At 39.2% G+C, this 14,580-nt stretch overlaps 1 protein-coding gene and 1 pseudogene across 1 annotated transcript in view; both read right to left on the reverse strand.

Moving 5' to 3' along the window:
* Positions 1–14,580, reverse strand: part of LOC140686535 (ankyrin repeat domain-containing protein 26-like) — an 83,044-nt gene that overhangs the window by 58,696 nt on the left and 9,768 nt on the right. The window contains exons 9-16 of the mRNA XM_072940777.1: positions 12,909–13,015; positions 11,463–11,600; positions 8,345–8,375; positions 8,042–8,081; positions 7,704–7,856; positions 7,036–7,087; positions 6,587–6,656; positions 2,182–2,275 (exon numbers count right to left, since the gene is read on the reverse strand). Coding sequence (XP_072796878.1) covers positions 2,182–2,275; positions 6,587–6,656; positions 7,036–7,087; positions 7,704–7,856; positions 8,042–8,081; positions 8,345–8,375; positions 11,463–11,600; positions 12,909–13,015 — 685 coding nt within the window. The remainder of the gene's footprint in view (positions 1–2,181; positions 2,276–6,586; positions 6,657–7,035; positions 7,088–7,703; positions 7,857–8,041; positions 8,082–8,344; positions 8,376–11,462; positions 11,601–12,908; positions 13,016–14,580) is intronic.
* Positions 9,929–14,580, reverse strand: part of LOC107034653 (cerebral cavernous malformations protein 2 homolog) — a 29,778-nt pseudogene continuing 25,126 nt past the window's right edge.

Raw genomic sequence — 14,580 nt, forward strand, 5'->3', positions numbered from 1 at the left:
CAAATGACTTTATAAAATAGAAACGTGCACATATACAAGTGTGAACATGCTGCCTGAGGAGGAGAAAAGCGATCTTTAATCAGAGGAACAAGTCACGGCTCCAAGAAGACAAATGTGAAAGCTGACGGTAAAACGCAACAGCACATCTTTCATGCGACTGACACCATTAGACTACAAGTATTTATCATGTTCTTCAATTTGTCCTGTGATTTAGGAAGTCCACAGTTGTGATGGCAGTTCATTTGAATGTGCAGTTCACTTCTCGTCAGAGAAAGTGTTATGAATTGATCAGCTTGGATACACACTTGTAGAATAATCGTTCAGAAAAATATTCACTTTTTCCTATACCCACGTGGGCTACTGGTATGCCTACATTTCTTGGATCCTCTAGCCGTCAAAGTTTCTTGATCCACTCATGCAAGAAAGAATGTATACTGAGTTTTCAATACTGAAATCTGGTGATCAAAAAAAAATTTCATTGCCACAGAATTATTAGACATTGAAAGTCTTTTATATTTCAAAACCTGTGTAGTACTCACTGAAAATAACAACTTTAGCATTTATGGAATGAATCCTATTAATTTCTTTTATTTCCAAAATTGGTTTGGTAAATCAGGCTAATGTTTAAAAGGATTTTTGTGAAACAAATATCTTATCAAAAAATTAGGTATCATTAAAAACAACAACAACAACAACAACACAGCCAATGCTTCATATTCAAATTAATCTCACTTGAATAACAAATACCAATACATGTATCTTTGAAGCCTGATAGGAGGAGTGGCTGTGGTTTACCCCAATTCTAGGCCCCCTCCTGATTCCGCAGTATTCTCTGGAGTGGCAGTGATCTAACCTGGCTTCAGTGCAAATATACTGATGCCATCAAAAAGGAGTTCTCTCAAGTTTCCCCTCAATTCCAAACTCACCTACCTGCGGCCTTTTCCCCTCCTTCCTTCTTTCCACTTTCCTCTTCAAAGGTACCTCTAGATCTGCGGTCTTAATTCTTCCCCTTCTCTATTCTTTGGACGGATGATGCCCACCACTTCTTTTCCCTCTCTGCTTAGCAGCAGTAGCTTACATCTCTAATTTCTACTTTAATTCTCTGCCTCGCTCTGGCTATGAACGTGCTCAGAAAGAAAAACAAAATCATGCTTTTCCTTGCTGCTGTTTTGTCTTTAACTCCCCAGTGGCTCTTCTTCCAGATTCCCCTAAACACAAGTCTACCCTCCGAGCGTGATCTAAAGACCAGCAACAAAGGCATCACCTGAGAGCTTGTTAGAAATGCAGACCGACTGCTCAGAATGTGCACTTTTCACCGGGTCCCCAGGTGACTGAGTAAAATGTGAGCAACTCCGGTCTATACCGAGTCTGCTTCTACAGCACTCGGACTTAATTGATCCTTCTGAAATCCAGCCGCACGTGTCTCACTGTAACACTTAACCAGAAGCTGCATCAGGAGTTGCACTTTTCAGTGGACTCTTTACCAGGCTCCACAGCGCCTCTGACCTCCCCGGAACGCACCCTGCTCTCTTCCTCTTTCCCACTCTCTTCTGTTGGCCTATGAGACACCATCCTATAAGGCAGCAGCACGCTGCATGATGCGAAGCTCCAGACATTGACAGCTGACCACACATGCCTGTGCTCACCCACGGCAGGCACACCCAGCTCTGCGTGATCAGGTACCGCAGTCCTCACTGCCTTCCTAACGGTCAGGGGGATGGGGGAGTGGGACATTCGGCTGTGCTTCCCGGACAAGCTTTGGTGCTGGAAGCAGCTCACTTCATACCTGCCTCATTTCAAACACTCCTCTTCCTTCTTCTAAAGAACTGTTCTACATTCATTACCACCTCCTGCCAGGGACCCCCCCTCCTTTCCCTTCATTTACTCCCCTCCTCTCTACCTCTCTCATTCTTCGCTCTCTCCTTCCCTCTTCCTGATTTCCTGACTGTCCTCAGGTCACAGAGCATCTTGAAAGAAAGCTGACAACTGAGCTCCTTAAACAGCATTCTAGTTTAATCTGTTGCTGACACCTGATAACATACACAATTTACTTCCTTTCCTCCGCTTTTTTCTCACTATACGTTCAACAGGTGATTTTCTTTGGCTGAGAGAATAGATCCAAACCCGTGTTTCAAATCAACATTCTGTCAAACGACTTTTTTTATAAAACACAGTGCTTACTTTCTATTTGTCCATGTAATGTATTTTTTTCTCCTAGACCTGCAGCTCCAGATAAATGATGAACATGCTTCCGTAGTTGAATCTCGGAGGTACTCTGTTAAAATTAATATTAATAATGAGTTCCATAAAGATTTCCTGATCCCTAAGAAAATACCTGTTTCCTATCTTATTATTATTTTTTAATTTCCTACTTTAAAAGCAATAAGGCTTAAAAACAAAATAAGCATATCATGGAAACCCAAACATTTAAACAGAAAATTTCATATACACTCTCTAGATCAAGTCTATCTTTTATCTTTAGTTGGCTTTTGACACTGTAAACTGAGCATGGAAAGCCAGACCAAATATTTTCATAGACAAAATACTGACCTACGTGCAGATTTCAACAAAGAATTAACTTCAAAACACCTAATTCCATTTTGCATTCCTCGACAAAAGAAGAGGACATTTACAAAAATACTTATTTTTATATGTATAACTGAATTGCTTTGCAGTACACTTGAAACTAACATTATAAACTGACTACACTTCAATAAAAAAATAAAACTAAAAATATACATATTTAAATATATTCTTTAATAAGTATACGTGCTATAAATTTAAAATGTTTCTTAGGTCAGATATTGTTTTTAATATTAAAATAACATACTTGGCATGAAAAGAAGCCTTGGAGTCTGTCATGTTGAGTATTAACAGAACACTGTGGAAACTGCTACATTTCAGTAAACAAAGGCTTAGCAGAATCTAAAGATTATTTGATACAACTTTTATTGATAGGAAAAATAGTTGAATAAAGTACCAAAGTAGAAAGAAAAACATTCATGTTTAAATTAACAGCAGAGAAATTTTAAATGTAGCTATGCAGCTCTTCAAAAAACTACTATAAGCTTTACTTTACTAAGGGAAGAATAAGAACACTGTTTAGTGACCACCCGCACGTGCCAGGCCCTTATCATGCACATTCTCTTCTCTACACACAACAATAACAGTGATTCCAAGGACGGTTACCCACTTGCTGCTTCCTGGCCACTCCAAGATGCTGGAGTGCCGTGATGAGCAGATGGGACCTGCTGTTCTCTCTGTCTGGAACATCCCTCCCCGGGACCTATGTGTGACTGGCTCCTTCCTGTCCGTCACCTGGCAGCTTTGGCCACACTCAGCTCTTTCCTGACTACCTAAATTCCACCCTTACTCCACCCCCGTCCTAACTACAAACTCCCCCACTGTTGTCTAACCTAACGCTCTCCACGTTCCTTATATGAAGGACTTACTGTCCCTGATAAAGGGTTCCTGTTTACTAGTTCTTCTGTTCCTGCCACTACAGCCTAACCCCTCAGCTGCTACATTCAGTGTCTAACTGCCTGGTGCTAGTCGGTGTTCAGGAACAGGAATTTATTTAAGGTCAAAACATCTAAAATCCCCAGAAGGCGTCAAGTACCAAAGCACTATATACCTATCGGAGATGTCCGATAATAGTTTACTGACACTTAACATACCCCAAATGAGAACTCCCCATGCCCGCTCCAACTTTCCCATTTTACTGTCCTTCAGATTTTAAAAAAGTGTCTTCAACATTTCAGTAGGTCACTAGTGGCCACTGTGATCATTCTGTCTTACATTTCTATAGCACCCTTTACAGTTGACAATGTGTTTTCTCATTTGTTACCACATTTTTATTCATGACACATAACCTGAGAGGTAGGTATCAGTACCGTGTTTTTGCACGAGGTCACTGACATTCAAACAAGTCAGACAAGTGTTTCCAAGATCCCACAGTGGGCCAGAACCAGGATGCTACGTCTGCTGACTTCAAGTACAGTGCCGTGCCACCAGGCAGGAGCTGCCGGGATCCAAGAGTTCAGGCTCTTTTAACCTCTTTCCACGGCCATCACCTTGGAATAGGTCGCCTCTACCCTGCACTTAGCTTCCTTCAAGTCCGGTCGCCATAAAGGTACTCAGGGCACGCTATTTACCCTACCCGAAATGGGCTGTCCTCAGTGAAACGTCACTCAGCCAAACTGCTGCTATTTTAACCCCACATACTTATCACTATTCCCCATGCTTTTGCTTCTCCTGAAGTGTTCTTTGCAGCTCTAATTGACAATCCAAATATAATAATACCTTGAAGTCACAAGCACTGTCTTTTCAAGGTCAAAGTGGTTAAACAAACAAAAACACCATTTTTTTGTTTTTTTGGTTTTTTAGTACAACCTGTTTCTCTCTGAATCTCACTAACAGTTTGACACATTCATTTGTAACAAAGAAACAGCTGGTCCCAGGCTGACCAAGAATTATTTTCTTTAGTTTTTAGAAAATGTAACTTCAGAACCCAAGCCGATTCCCTATGACTTCTAAGCCTTGGTTTTTGCACTACATACACCAGTTTCATTAGGTGAGTCTGGAAAACTAACAGAAGCGCAGTCTGCAGTGGTATGACATGTGGCACGGAATGACTTTACTAAGTTTGGGTTAAAAAGGAAAAAATTTTGCTGGGCAAATGTAAAAGTGAGAAAGTGAAGTCAAAACATCTCTCCATATATGTTTTAACATGACTAGTCAAGTACAAACTTAAGGCAAGAAAAAAAGGAAAATGTAAGTATAACAAGGTATGTGGAGAAGTACATATATTTCAGCATTTATATATAATCGGTGATGTATCAGTATTGTTAAGGATATACTATGAATGAAAGCCTCTGTTTTACCTTTTTATCATATACATAAAAATATATACATTACATATGCAAGTATATATATTATTCTTCAGCAAATTTTATAAAAATATCAAAATACATGATATATAAAACAAAGGCCTTTGTTCATAGTATATCCCCAATAATACTGACTTGTATTAATCTACAACCGTTTGTTTCTAAATACTACTATTAAGTAAGAGTTAAGTTTTGTCACTAGAAGTCACTCAATTGAACATGGTCATCTCTCACTACCTGAGCACTGTGAATTATTACTAGAGAGAAGAATAGATTTTAGAAAGTTCCTAACACATCAACTTTCCACCTAGACAAAGAACAGGTACAGGATTCTAAGGATAATATATAGCTTGAAAAGATATATTGAATGGAACATGAGAGGGAGCTAAAAAGGTTAAAAAGTTTTCATCTCAAATTCTAAGCTCACAACTGGTAGATACTGGAAAACAGACTGCAGCTTATTCCTATTCATCATATACTTCTTATCTATTTCCTTGGCATTTATGACATATTTCCTGTCATAACAACTGAACTTTTACAACCTAAACAAAGGGAATAGAAATTTAAGTCGTATTTTTAGAATTCAAATAGATTTCATTATGACATAGTACGCATATTATATTACCTGTACCATCAAATGGATTTCATTACGATAGAGTGTGCGTGTTCTATAACCTGCAGCATGGTGCAAAATTCCATGTCTCCTCATGCACTCACATTCAGAAAATACTAAAATGCTTCTTACACTTAAGACCTTATTCTAGGTGCTCCAGGAAATGCACAATTACGTTCCCTAATCTCTAGCGGTGTATGCTGATGCAGGGGTAATAAAATAAATATGTAAATAACTATGCTACCAAGTGTCTGAAACTTGAAATTTTAGAATGGGACACGAGGACTGGACATACTTTTTTAAACTATAACACAAAAGAATTCTGAAGTAGGTTTCATCATATGGTTGTTATTAAGAGTCTACTTTGAGAGCTGGTTGTTATTTCAGGGAAAACATGTATTCTTCAATAAGATGAAAGAGTTTTGACTATACTCTTAATTTAGAAAACAGAGGAATCTGTAATATGGATTTTGAGAAACAATTTTAATTTCTAAATTTTTATAATTTCAACTATTATTTTAGTCTTAATGCAGAACCCGAGATAGAAATAAAGTAAAACAAACAAACAAAACAAAAACCTCTTTCCTCACAACTGATACCAAAATAAAAAGTGTCCAAGGGGGAAAAAAAAGACACATGCTACACAGTTTTGGAACTGAAAGGCCCCAAGAAGAGTCCATGATTATCACAGTAAGTAGCTGTGTGCACTGAAGATGTCCCTGAGGCACAAGTATTATACAAGTGCCGTCAGTGTGGTTTAGAAGTCAAAGAACCCTCATCCTTGGCCAAGTTTCACACTTCCTCTATTGTGGGAAACTTTTTCACAGTACAGTTTTCCTGTCACTATATATCTTCTAGTCCATTTTGCTTCAGCCTTATCTTCAGTATTTACCAAAGTGAAAAAAAAGAAAAAGAAAAAGAAAAAAATCAACCTGCCATATTTTTACACAATGGTTTACTCTGACCAACTTTCTAATACAAACCTAAAACAATGATAGGCAGACCACCACTAAATTTTAACAATAAATACTACACAAACCGAAATTCAGAGCAGAAAAATTAATTTCACAAGAGAACACTTTACCTTGGGAGCAAGAGCTAAGTCATCATCTGATGTAGGCCTTGAATCATCAGTATCATGTTTGGGTGAAACTCTTTGGAGCAAAAATACACATCAAAAATGAGTGAGTTCATTTCTTTAAACAAACAAGTCACAAAAGTCTATGCTGAGGGATAAGAAAGCAGATTTGGGAGCCAGGCTGCCTGATGGTCAAGTCACAGGTCAACTACTTGCTAACCATGGAATCATGGGCCAACTAGTCAACCTCCTTTAGCTACAGCTGCCTAGTTAACTAACAGTAAGCTGTAACAGCACAGCTACTCTGCAAAGCTGTTGTGGTGACTGTACGAGGTAACAAATGCCAAGTACATAACTCGGTGTCTAACCCAGAGTAGGACACTCAACAAGCCTTGTTTCTTTTCTCTGTGTTCCCTTAGTCAACATGTAATTTTTAAAAATCCATAAAATCCTACCTGATGACAGAGATATCTTCATGACTCGGTGAAACCTCAACCACTAAATCCGCTATTAAAGAAAAAAGTAACATAGACTTCGTATCAGCAATAGAAAAATACAGAATATTGAAAGTGTAAGACCAATGTTCTGTTAAGCAGCATTCCTTTGGGACCACACCTGGAGACTACACACTTGAGTGAATACTGAGTATACTCCTGGTAGGTAATTAATGCATAAAAACCACTTCCCCTCCTTTATATTTATCAAAAAACAAAAAAGGGTGTTTATCCAAATTTGGTATCTTGAAGTGAACTGCTGTTTACAAGGACCAAAATTCCAACCAAACTTTACGAGACTCACAAAAGAATGATAATCATTAGTAGAATCAGTATCATAAACTGACAACGTCCAGCTCACATGGCGTGGTGTTTCTGGATGACACCCATGGGACTAACCCACCCTGCCATTTGGCTTTGTCGGCCTCGTGTTATCTGGGCACGGTCATCCCTATTCGCTCACATGCGGTCTAGGGCTGCCTTCACACTGCACTGGCAGACATGAGTAGATGTGACAGACACCACATGGCCTAAAATATTGACTCTCTGGCCCTTTATAGAAAAAGCTTGTGCATCCCTGCTTTATATCATAACCAGGAAACCCTAAGACTCAAATCGAATCTTCTTACTCTTCTGCTCAACATTCTTCAGTGGATCCATGCGGCTGCCATTGCTGGTTCCCAACTCGACAACCATTTCTTCTTTGTCGTCCTTGCCAGACAATTGCAACTTTTCTTGGATGTTTTCTGCCCCAGTATGCGAAGAAGGTAAACTCTTCTTAGCTGCAAAAAGAGAAATGATTATTCTGCGGTCATCACAGTAACTACATCTCTTTCCCCCGTGGCTGGTTTAGGAATGAGCATGCGATGTAGCCCAGCCAGTAAGATGCGAGGGGAAGTCTACCAGAAGCGTCTCTGTTTTCTTCCTCGTTAACAGGAAACATGCAGAGAGAAGCAGCCCTCCTCACCTGCGGATACTGGCAGGTGAGAAGATGACGCTTGGAGCTGCTGCCAATCAGCAGACCAGGAAAGGCGACATCAAACACCAGCAGCCTCACAGCTGAAGGAGGGACAGCATCTGGGATCCTGACGACATCACCGAACCTTCTAACCAATCCTGACTCCTGTTGCTGTAGCCACTGTTACTTAGGCCTCCTATTATTATTTGCAGCTAAAAGCATTCTGACACATCTCCCAAGGTCTACAGCAGACCTCCTCCTTTCTATAGTACCAGAAAGGCTTTCAGAAGAGTGCCTGAGCTAGGTAGTCACCTCGTTCCCAACCATTCCTACAGCATCCTTCCTGCACCAACAAAATGAAACTCATAGATCCTGCAAAGTTCACTGGCACATCTTAGCCTCTGCACCGCTGTCCTTTCTGCCAAATGTAAGCTTCACAGATGTTCTGCCCACCAAACACTGCCCTTCTGCCTCCTTCCCTGGCAAACTTCTACTCGCTCTGCATGGCTTACCTGACATCCTACCCACTTTTAAAAAACTTCTTTCCTCACCATGGACTTAAAGTATCTGGCACATATTAAATACCAATAAAAATATATATAAAGACAGTACAAAGTCCTAGTGGGCTCTGGAACACAGTAAGCATAGAATAAAGTAAAGTAAAATGGTGATGACAGTAACAAGCTCCTGGAGGCCAGGAACTATGCTTGTGACCTGTTTGCATTCTGTAACGGCACAGTGGTGCTTAGTACCTAAAAGACACTTGAGAGTCATCTGTTAAATGGATGAATTAACAGATACGAATGTTTTCTTTGAAAATCCTGTTTAAAAAAAATACAGACATTAACCAGGGACAACTCTGTTCTGTTATGAGCACCTTGAAGACCAAAACTCTGTCTATTCCAGCTTTGTATTTCCTGCAACAGAAGTTCTTTGCTTGATCCAGGTCTACCAAGTTTAAGGTGCCCTCATACAGTTTAGACCGAACAGCACCCTAGGGGTCACATCTAGGCAACACAGCCTTCTTCTTTTTTTTTTTTATGTGAAGCACTTCTGTGCTTTTATTACAATTTGTTGAGTCCTGAGTTGTGCTATTTGAGTATTTATTATGACAATCCTTTAACTAATGGCAATAGGAAATCCTGTTCCAACAAAATATAGTTTCATGACAAGTATCCCCCAAAAAGAAGAAAACACCTGACTCTCATGAAGGCAACATATCTCATTCTGTTTGTACTTCTGGGGAATGCAATCAGTGAGAGTGAGACCTTGTTGGTGTAATGATGCGACAAGTAACCCGTGCTTCTCAACAAGGCACTGCTTTCCTGACTTCTGCACTATCACTAGGTATCTTTAAAAAACAATCTCTTATTAGTATGCTGCACACTGGCCCAGCTGTGCAGTTCTAATTGTTGGCCATTTGTTTACAGCACCAGGAAGGTATTGCTGAGCTCCCAGTTTTAAAGACAATCACTTTTTAGTGAGACTAGTCACTATGCAATAACTAGCATTCATTTACCCGATGTAATCCATTTGCTATAAAAATCAAAAGATCCAGTTCTGTAACAAGGCCAGCTTGTTACAATGTTAGAGGAAATGTACAACAAAGTTAAAACCCTGTTTTTCTTATTTACACAAAGATATAATATGGGATTTCAGGAGCCATGATTAAATAAGTGAATTTCTTTTCAGACAATATTGTCTCAGATTTTAAATTACCTACAATTAACTTCTTAAATAATTCTGAATACTAGACCATTAAGAAAAAATTAATGAGAAAAATAAAAACACATGAAATTTACACACTGGCTTTTTTCACTGCTCTTTCATTATCAAAAGTTCCTCAATCTTACTTTCTTTATCTATGGTAGGCCCAACAAGAGTAACTTATTACCAGAACTCTGTCCTAGGTCGCTAATTTGAGGGGGAGTAGCTGGTATGTTTCCGTCTCTGTAGTCGATAATCAGCTGGTAGAGGCTATGTGTAAAAAAATGGGATAAATATTACTACTTGAATACTAATATGAAAAACAATTACCAAGTATATTAAATTCTTAGATTATTTCAGACAGTATCAGAGGTAATATCAAAACTTCAACTGTCCCATAAACTTCAAATTTGTACGATCTACACTTTTAAATTTAGGATGTATAATTAAGAAAAAAAAAAAGTAAGGTGAAGTAGTCATGAACTGAGGGCAGTACAGCTCAGTAAGTTAACTAGAGCGAGCCTGACATATGGAAAGTGTCTCGAACTCAGAAGTCCCAGCTCTATAACCAACAGCTATTTGTTCCTGGAAAAGGTGCTTCTCTTCAGCTCAAACTCTTCCTTTATAAAACTGGGATCTTACTATCTTGTTAGGCAGTTAGTTATTAATACTCATAAGAGTATTACGAAGATTTAATGAGATAATGTATCCCTCAGATGCTCAGAGAAACAGTGGAAGAATGGAATAATCTGTTCTTGAACTTTAATGCTGGAACTATTTGAGAATCCCAAATAAAACCCAATGTGTGTTTTTTTTATAGGTGTGTAACATTTAAATGCGGCAGTTTTCAGAAAATGTTACAAATTATGGTGATTAGCTGTTCTTCGTGGTTTATAATTCAGGACACCTCAGCTAGTATATCACTTGCAGCTAAACTCATTTATACATGTATGACCTCATACAAGCGTATGTATGAGAACTAAACAAGCCGTCACGCTGAAGTTTACGTGTCGATGGCCACGAAGACTGCGGAAACTGGATCAGCACGGGCATCCCGGGAGCAGAGGTCAGGCACGACCTGACTGCAGGACCAGTTTCTTTTTCCTTTTCTTCTTTTAAAATTTTATTAAAGGTCTTTAGACAGCAACATCCAGACCCCAGACTCAGCTGCTGAGGAGATCCTGTTAAAACTAGTTTTAGTACCAACGCTGCAGCAACAGAATCAAGGGAAACAAGAGAACGATTAGCACGCCCTCGCCCCGCCCCAGTGCCTTGTGGGAGAGGACTGTCACTGTGGCCTCAGGGAATCCCTTAGGTTCCTGGAAAATTCAAGAGGAAGATTATAGAAGAAAGTCCCCAAAGGAAAATACAGGATTTTCTGCTCTACTAAACATTTCAAGACCCAAATAACTAGTTAGAAAAATCAGATATGTGACATTATTTGGACCCCATGCATAGGGGTTACACTGGGATGAAGTGGAGACCAGTAGGACCCTAAGGATAAAGGTCTTACAAACCCTGAGATAAAGAACCCTGTGCCCACTGCTCCATCTCACTAGTCTGGCCTTTTGCTGGTTTCCAGCTGGTGATGGGGAGTGTCTCACTGCCATCCCCAAAGTGCCTGCTCCCAACTAGGAACTCTCACTTGCCACATAACAAGTGACAGTTAGGTCATTTCCAACCTCAGTTTAGAGATAACTGGCATTTTAATGTAAACACTTACTGTTTAAAACCATTACGAAAAGCGTATCTTTCAGCAGACATTCCGTGTAAATCTCGAGAACTGGCATTAACATGCTTCTGAAGCAGCAGCTTGACTGTGTCCGGCGAGTCATGAAACACAGCAAGCATCAGTGCTGATCTAAAATAAAAGAGACATCTCCACCCTTAGGAACTTAGCGTAACTCAAACAGTTAATTTGGTCTAGTTTACCAAGTTAATCTCCTGCCCACCCCTGGAGAACTGACCACTTACATGCTCAAGTGCTCATCTTTGCAAATGACCTCCAAGGCCACAATGGAGGGACAAAAAGGAAGCCTCCCGTCCTACTTGGGTAGCACACAGTAGAAGGTGCTAATTTAAAGTCCTCTGATGGACAAGAAAGGATGCTGAGGTCACTTATCTGAAGTAGGTAAAGGTTTAAATAAAGGATTCCCCATGTCTTCTCTAGTCTGAAACATTTAATACTTTAAAGTCAGCTAGAGGTCAGGTAAGGAGAAGCTGTTTGCAGGCTAAAACAGTAATATGAATAAAAATGGCAACAAAAATAGTACGGCTGCAGTGAATCACGCTGAGAAGCATGTGCCCGGCACTAACCTGAATAGTCTATGTATGGTCTTTCTTAGGCACAACCACCCTTGAAGGATGTACTACGACCCTCCTTTACGTGTCAGGAAACATATTGGTTGGTAATAAGTCATGTCCCCCAGGTAACACACCTGGCCAGCAGGAGAGCTGGGAATTCAACCTCGTCTGACTCTACAGCCCAGCTCTTTCCTGTTTATCATCCACCAATGACCTGTCTTCTTTAAAGGGAATGTTTATTCAATAATTCAAGCTGTTTTTCTTCCTTCTACCATTATCAATTGAAAATAAAAACATCAAACTGTACTAGAAATGAAAAAGGATAAAACCTGATGAGCCCACAGTATCTGGTCATAGTTACTCTCTTAGTGACACTCACTTAGTGACAACCTAATAACATCAATATCCTTCAAAGAAAGTGATTTAAAGCAGAATCATCCAAAAGGCAAAACAAACTCCTCTCTGTTTGATATGCATCTTTAAAAAAAATATACACCAAGTAGAGGTTAAAAAAATTATAAAAGAATGAAGAAATTCAACACTGTCTCATAAGGTAAATTAAAATTAGAGTCCATACTAATAAAACTAAAATGAAATCCCTGAACTATCATCAGATCATATGACCAAAAAACTCAGGTTGCAAATGACAGCAGTCATTATTATAAAGGAAGATGAATCCTGCTGCATACCATTCTTTGTGACACCCAGGCAGAATAATTGCTTTTCTACCTAACTGATGATGTGTTGATTCCAAGTTAATCCTCTTCTTATTAAGTTAATCTTTCTGATTGGCTGTTACTACTCTAGAACAACATTAAGATTAAACAAAAAAAGAGAGGGAGAGAGAGAGAACACACAATTGTACCTTTCCAGCTTGTCGATTGCATGTACATTTGCCCCGCTCTCTATCAAAAATTTGACCATCTCTTCTTTGTTCTCCCTGATGGCGACTAAAAATGGTGTGAATTTATCCTGTAAAATAGTAAATGCAGTTGATAATGTACAAAATTACATATACATTTCAAAACTGAATTTAAAACCTTAAGTCTCTGAACTTAAAACATATACTATAAAAAAGTAAATAACAAGCAGCCCCTTCCTCCTCGCCCCTCTGTGCCCCTTCTCTTTAAAAGGTTCCTCCTTGACCTCCTCGAAAGTTTCACTGTGAAGTCATTCTCTGAAACTCACTTCAGACATTTGCTGGTTCCAAGAACCTTCGCTTCTATCGCAGTGTGTATCAGGCATTCTCTAGTTATCTTACTGCTCAACTACTACTCCTGACACTCTAAACACTGCTCCAGAGAGAACCATTTAGCTACTGAATCAACTACATTTTTAAGGAGCCACACTGAGGAGAAAGATACCATACTGTCTGCAACATGCATAACCTATCCAATTACAACTATGACTAATCTCATAAAGCTTGCAGACATTCCAATGGGAATATGACTATTTGCATGTAAAGAAAAAGTTTTTCTTAAACCAACTTATAAACTCTAATTTGAAAAATTCCATCCCACTCTTAAGGGATTATTATAAAATATGAACTAGACTATAAATTAATATAGACTGTCTTTAAAATATTGAAATATTTACCAAAATATACAACAGGAATTGTAAACTCAAATGCTTACAGAGGCAACATAGGTGGCCCGAGTAAGCGAAGGTCCCAGGTGAGGACAGCAAACTGGAGAACACACGCCCCACCAAGAAGGGGCCACCTCTGCAGGGCAGACCGCACAGGAGCCTGGGCTCAAGGGGGACCAGATTTGATTCTTTACGAGAAGTTCTGAAGTGCAGATTTCTGCACAAGTCTCCTAAATTTTAAATGTTGACTCAGTGTGTGGAGACAAACTGAACATACCCAGGGCCATGTTTAGTGTATAGCCCACTTGTATTTTTATGTTTGCTGTGTTTCAAACAGTTGGGTATAAATCAAGTATTTGTATGTAAAACCTTGCCTTTCTGCAGACGAAAACACTGGGCCCCAACATGTGATAAAAGTTGTGATTAAGACTCATAATACCCACTTTAAGAATTTTTCCAATGCCTGCTAAAACTACAATCTACCTGTATCTAATTCTCCCTGATTGTTAATCAAATGGATAATCAGGTCGTAAGACGGCCGAAACTAAATTATTAAAACAATTCCAATTTGTTACTAATGTCATGGGTCTTGATGTTTAAAACTGCCATCTTGCATGGTATACTTATATACAATGGAATATGACTCAGCCATAAAAAAGAATGAAATAATGCCACTTGCAGCAACATGGAAGGACCTAGAGATTATCATACTTGAGTGAGGTAAGTCAGAAAGCGAAAGACAAATTCCATAGGCTATCACTTAATATGTGGACTCTAAAATAGGATACAAATGAACTTATTTACAAAGCAGAAACAGACTCACAGACATAGAAAACAAACTGGTGGTTACCAAAGGGGAAAGGGGGTGGGAGAAGAATAAATTAGCAGTTTTGGACTAGCAGATAGAAACTACTATATATAAAATAGATGAACAAGGTCCTACTGTATGT

The sequence above is a fragment of the Vicugna pacos genome, chromosome 17 (assembly GCF_048564905.1).
Source record: "Vicugna pacos chromosome 17, VicPac4, whole genome shotgun sequence".
Classification (NCBI taxonomy): domain Eukaryota; kingdom Metazoa; phylum Chordata; class Mammalia; order Artiodactyla; family Camelidae; genus Vicugna; species Vicugna pacos.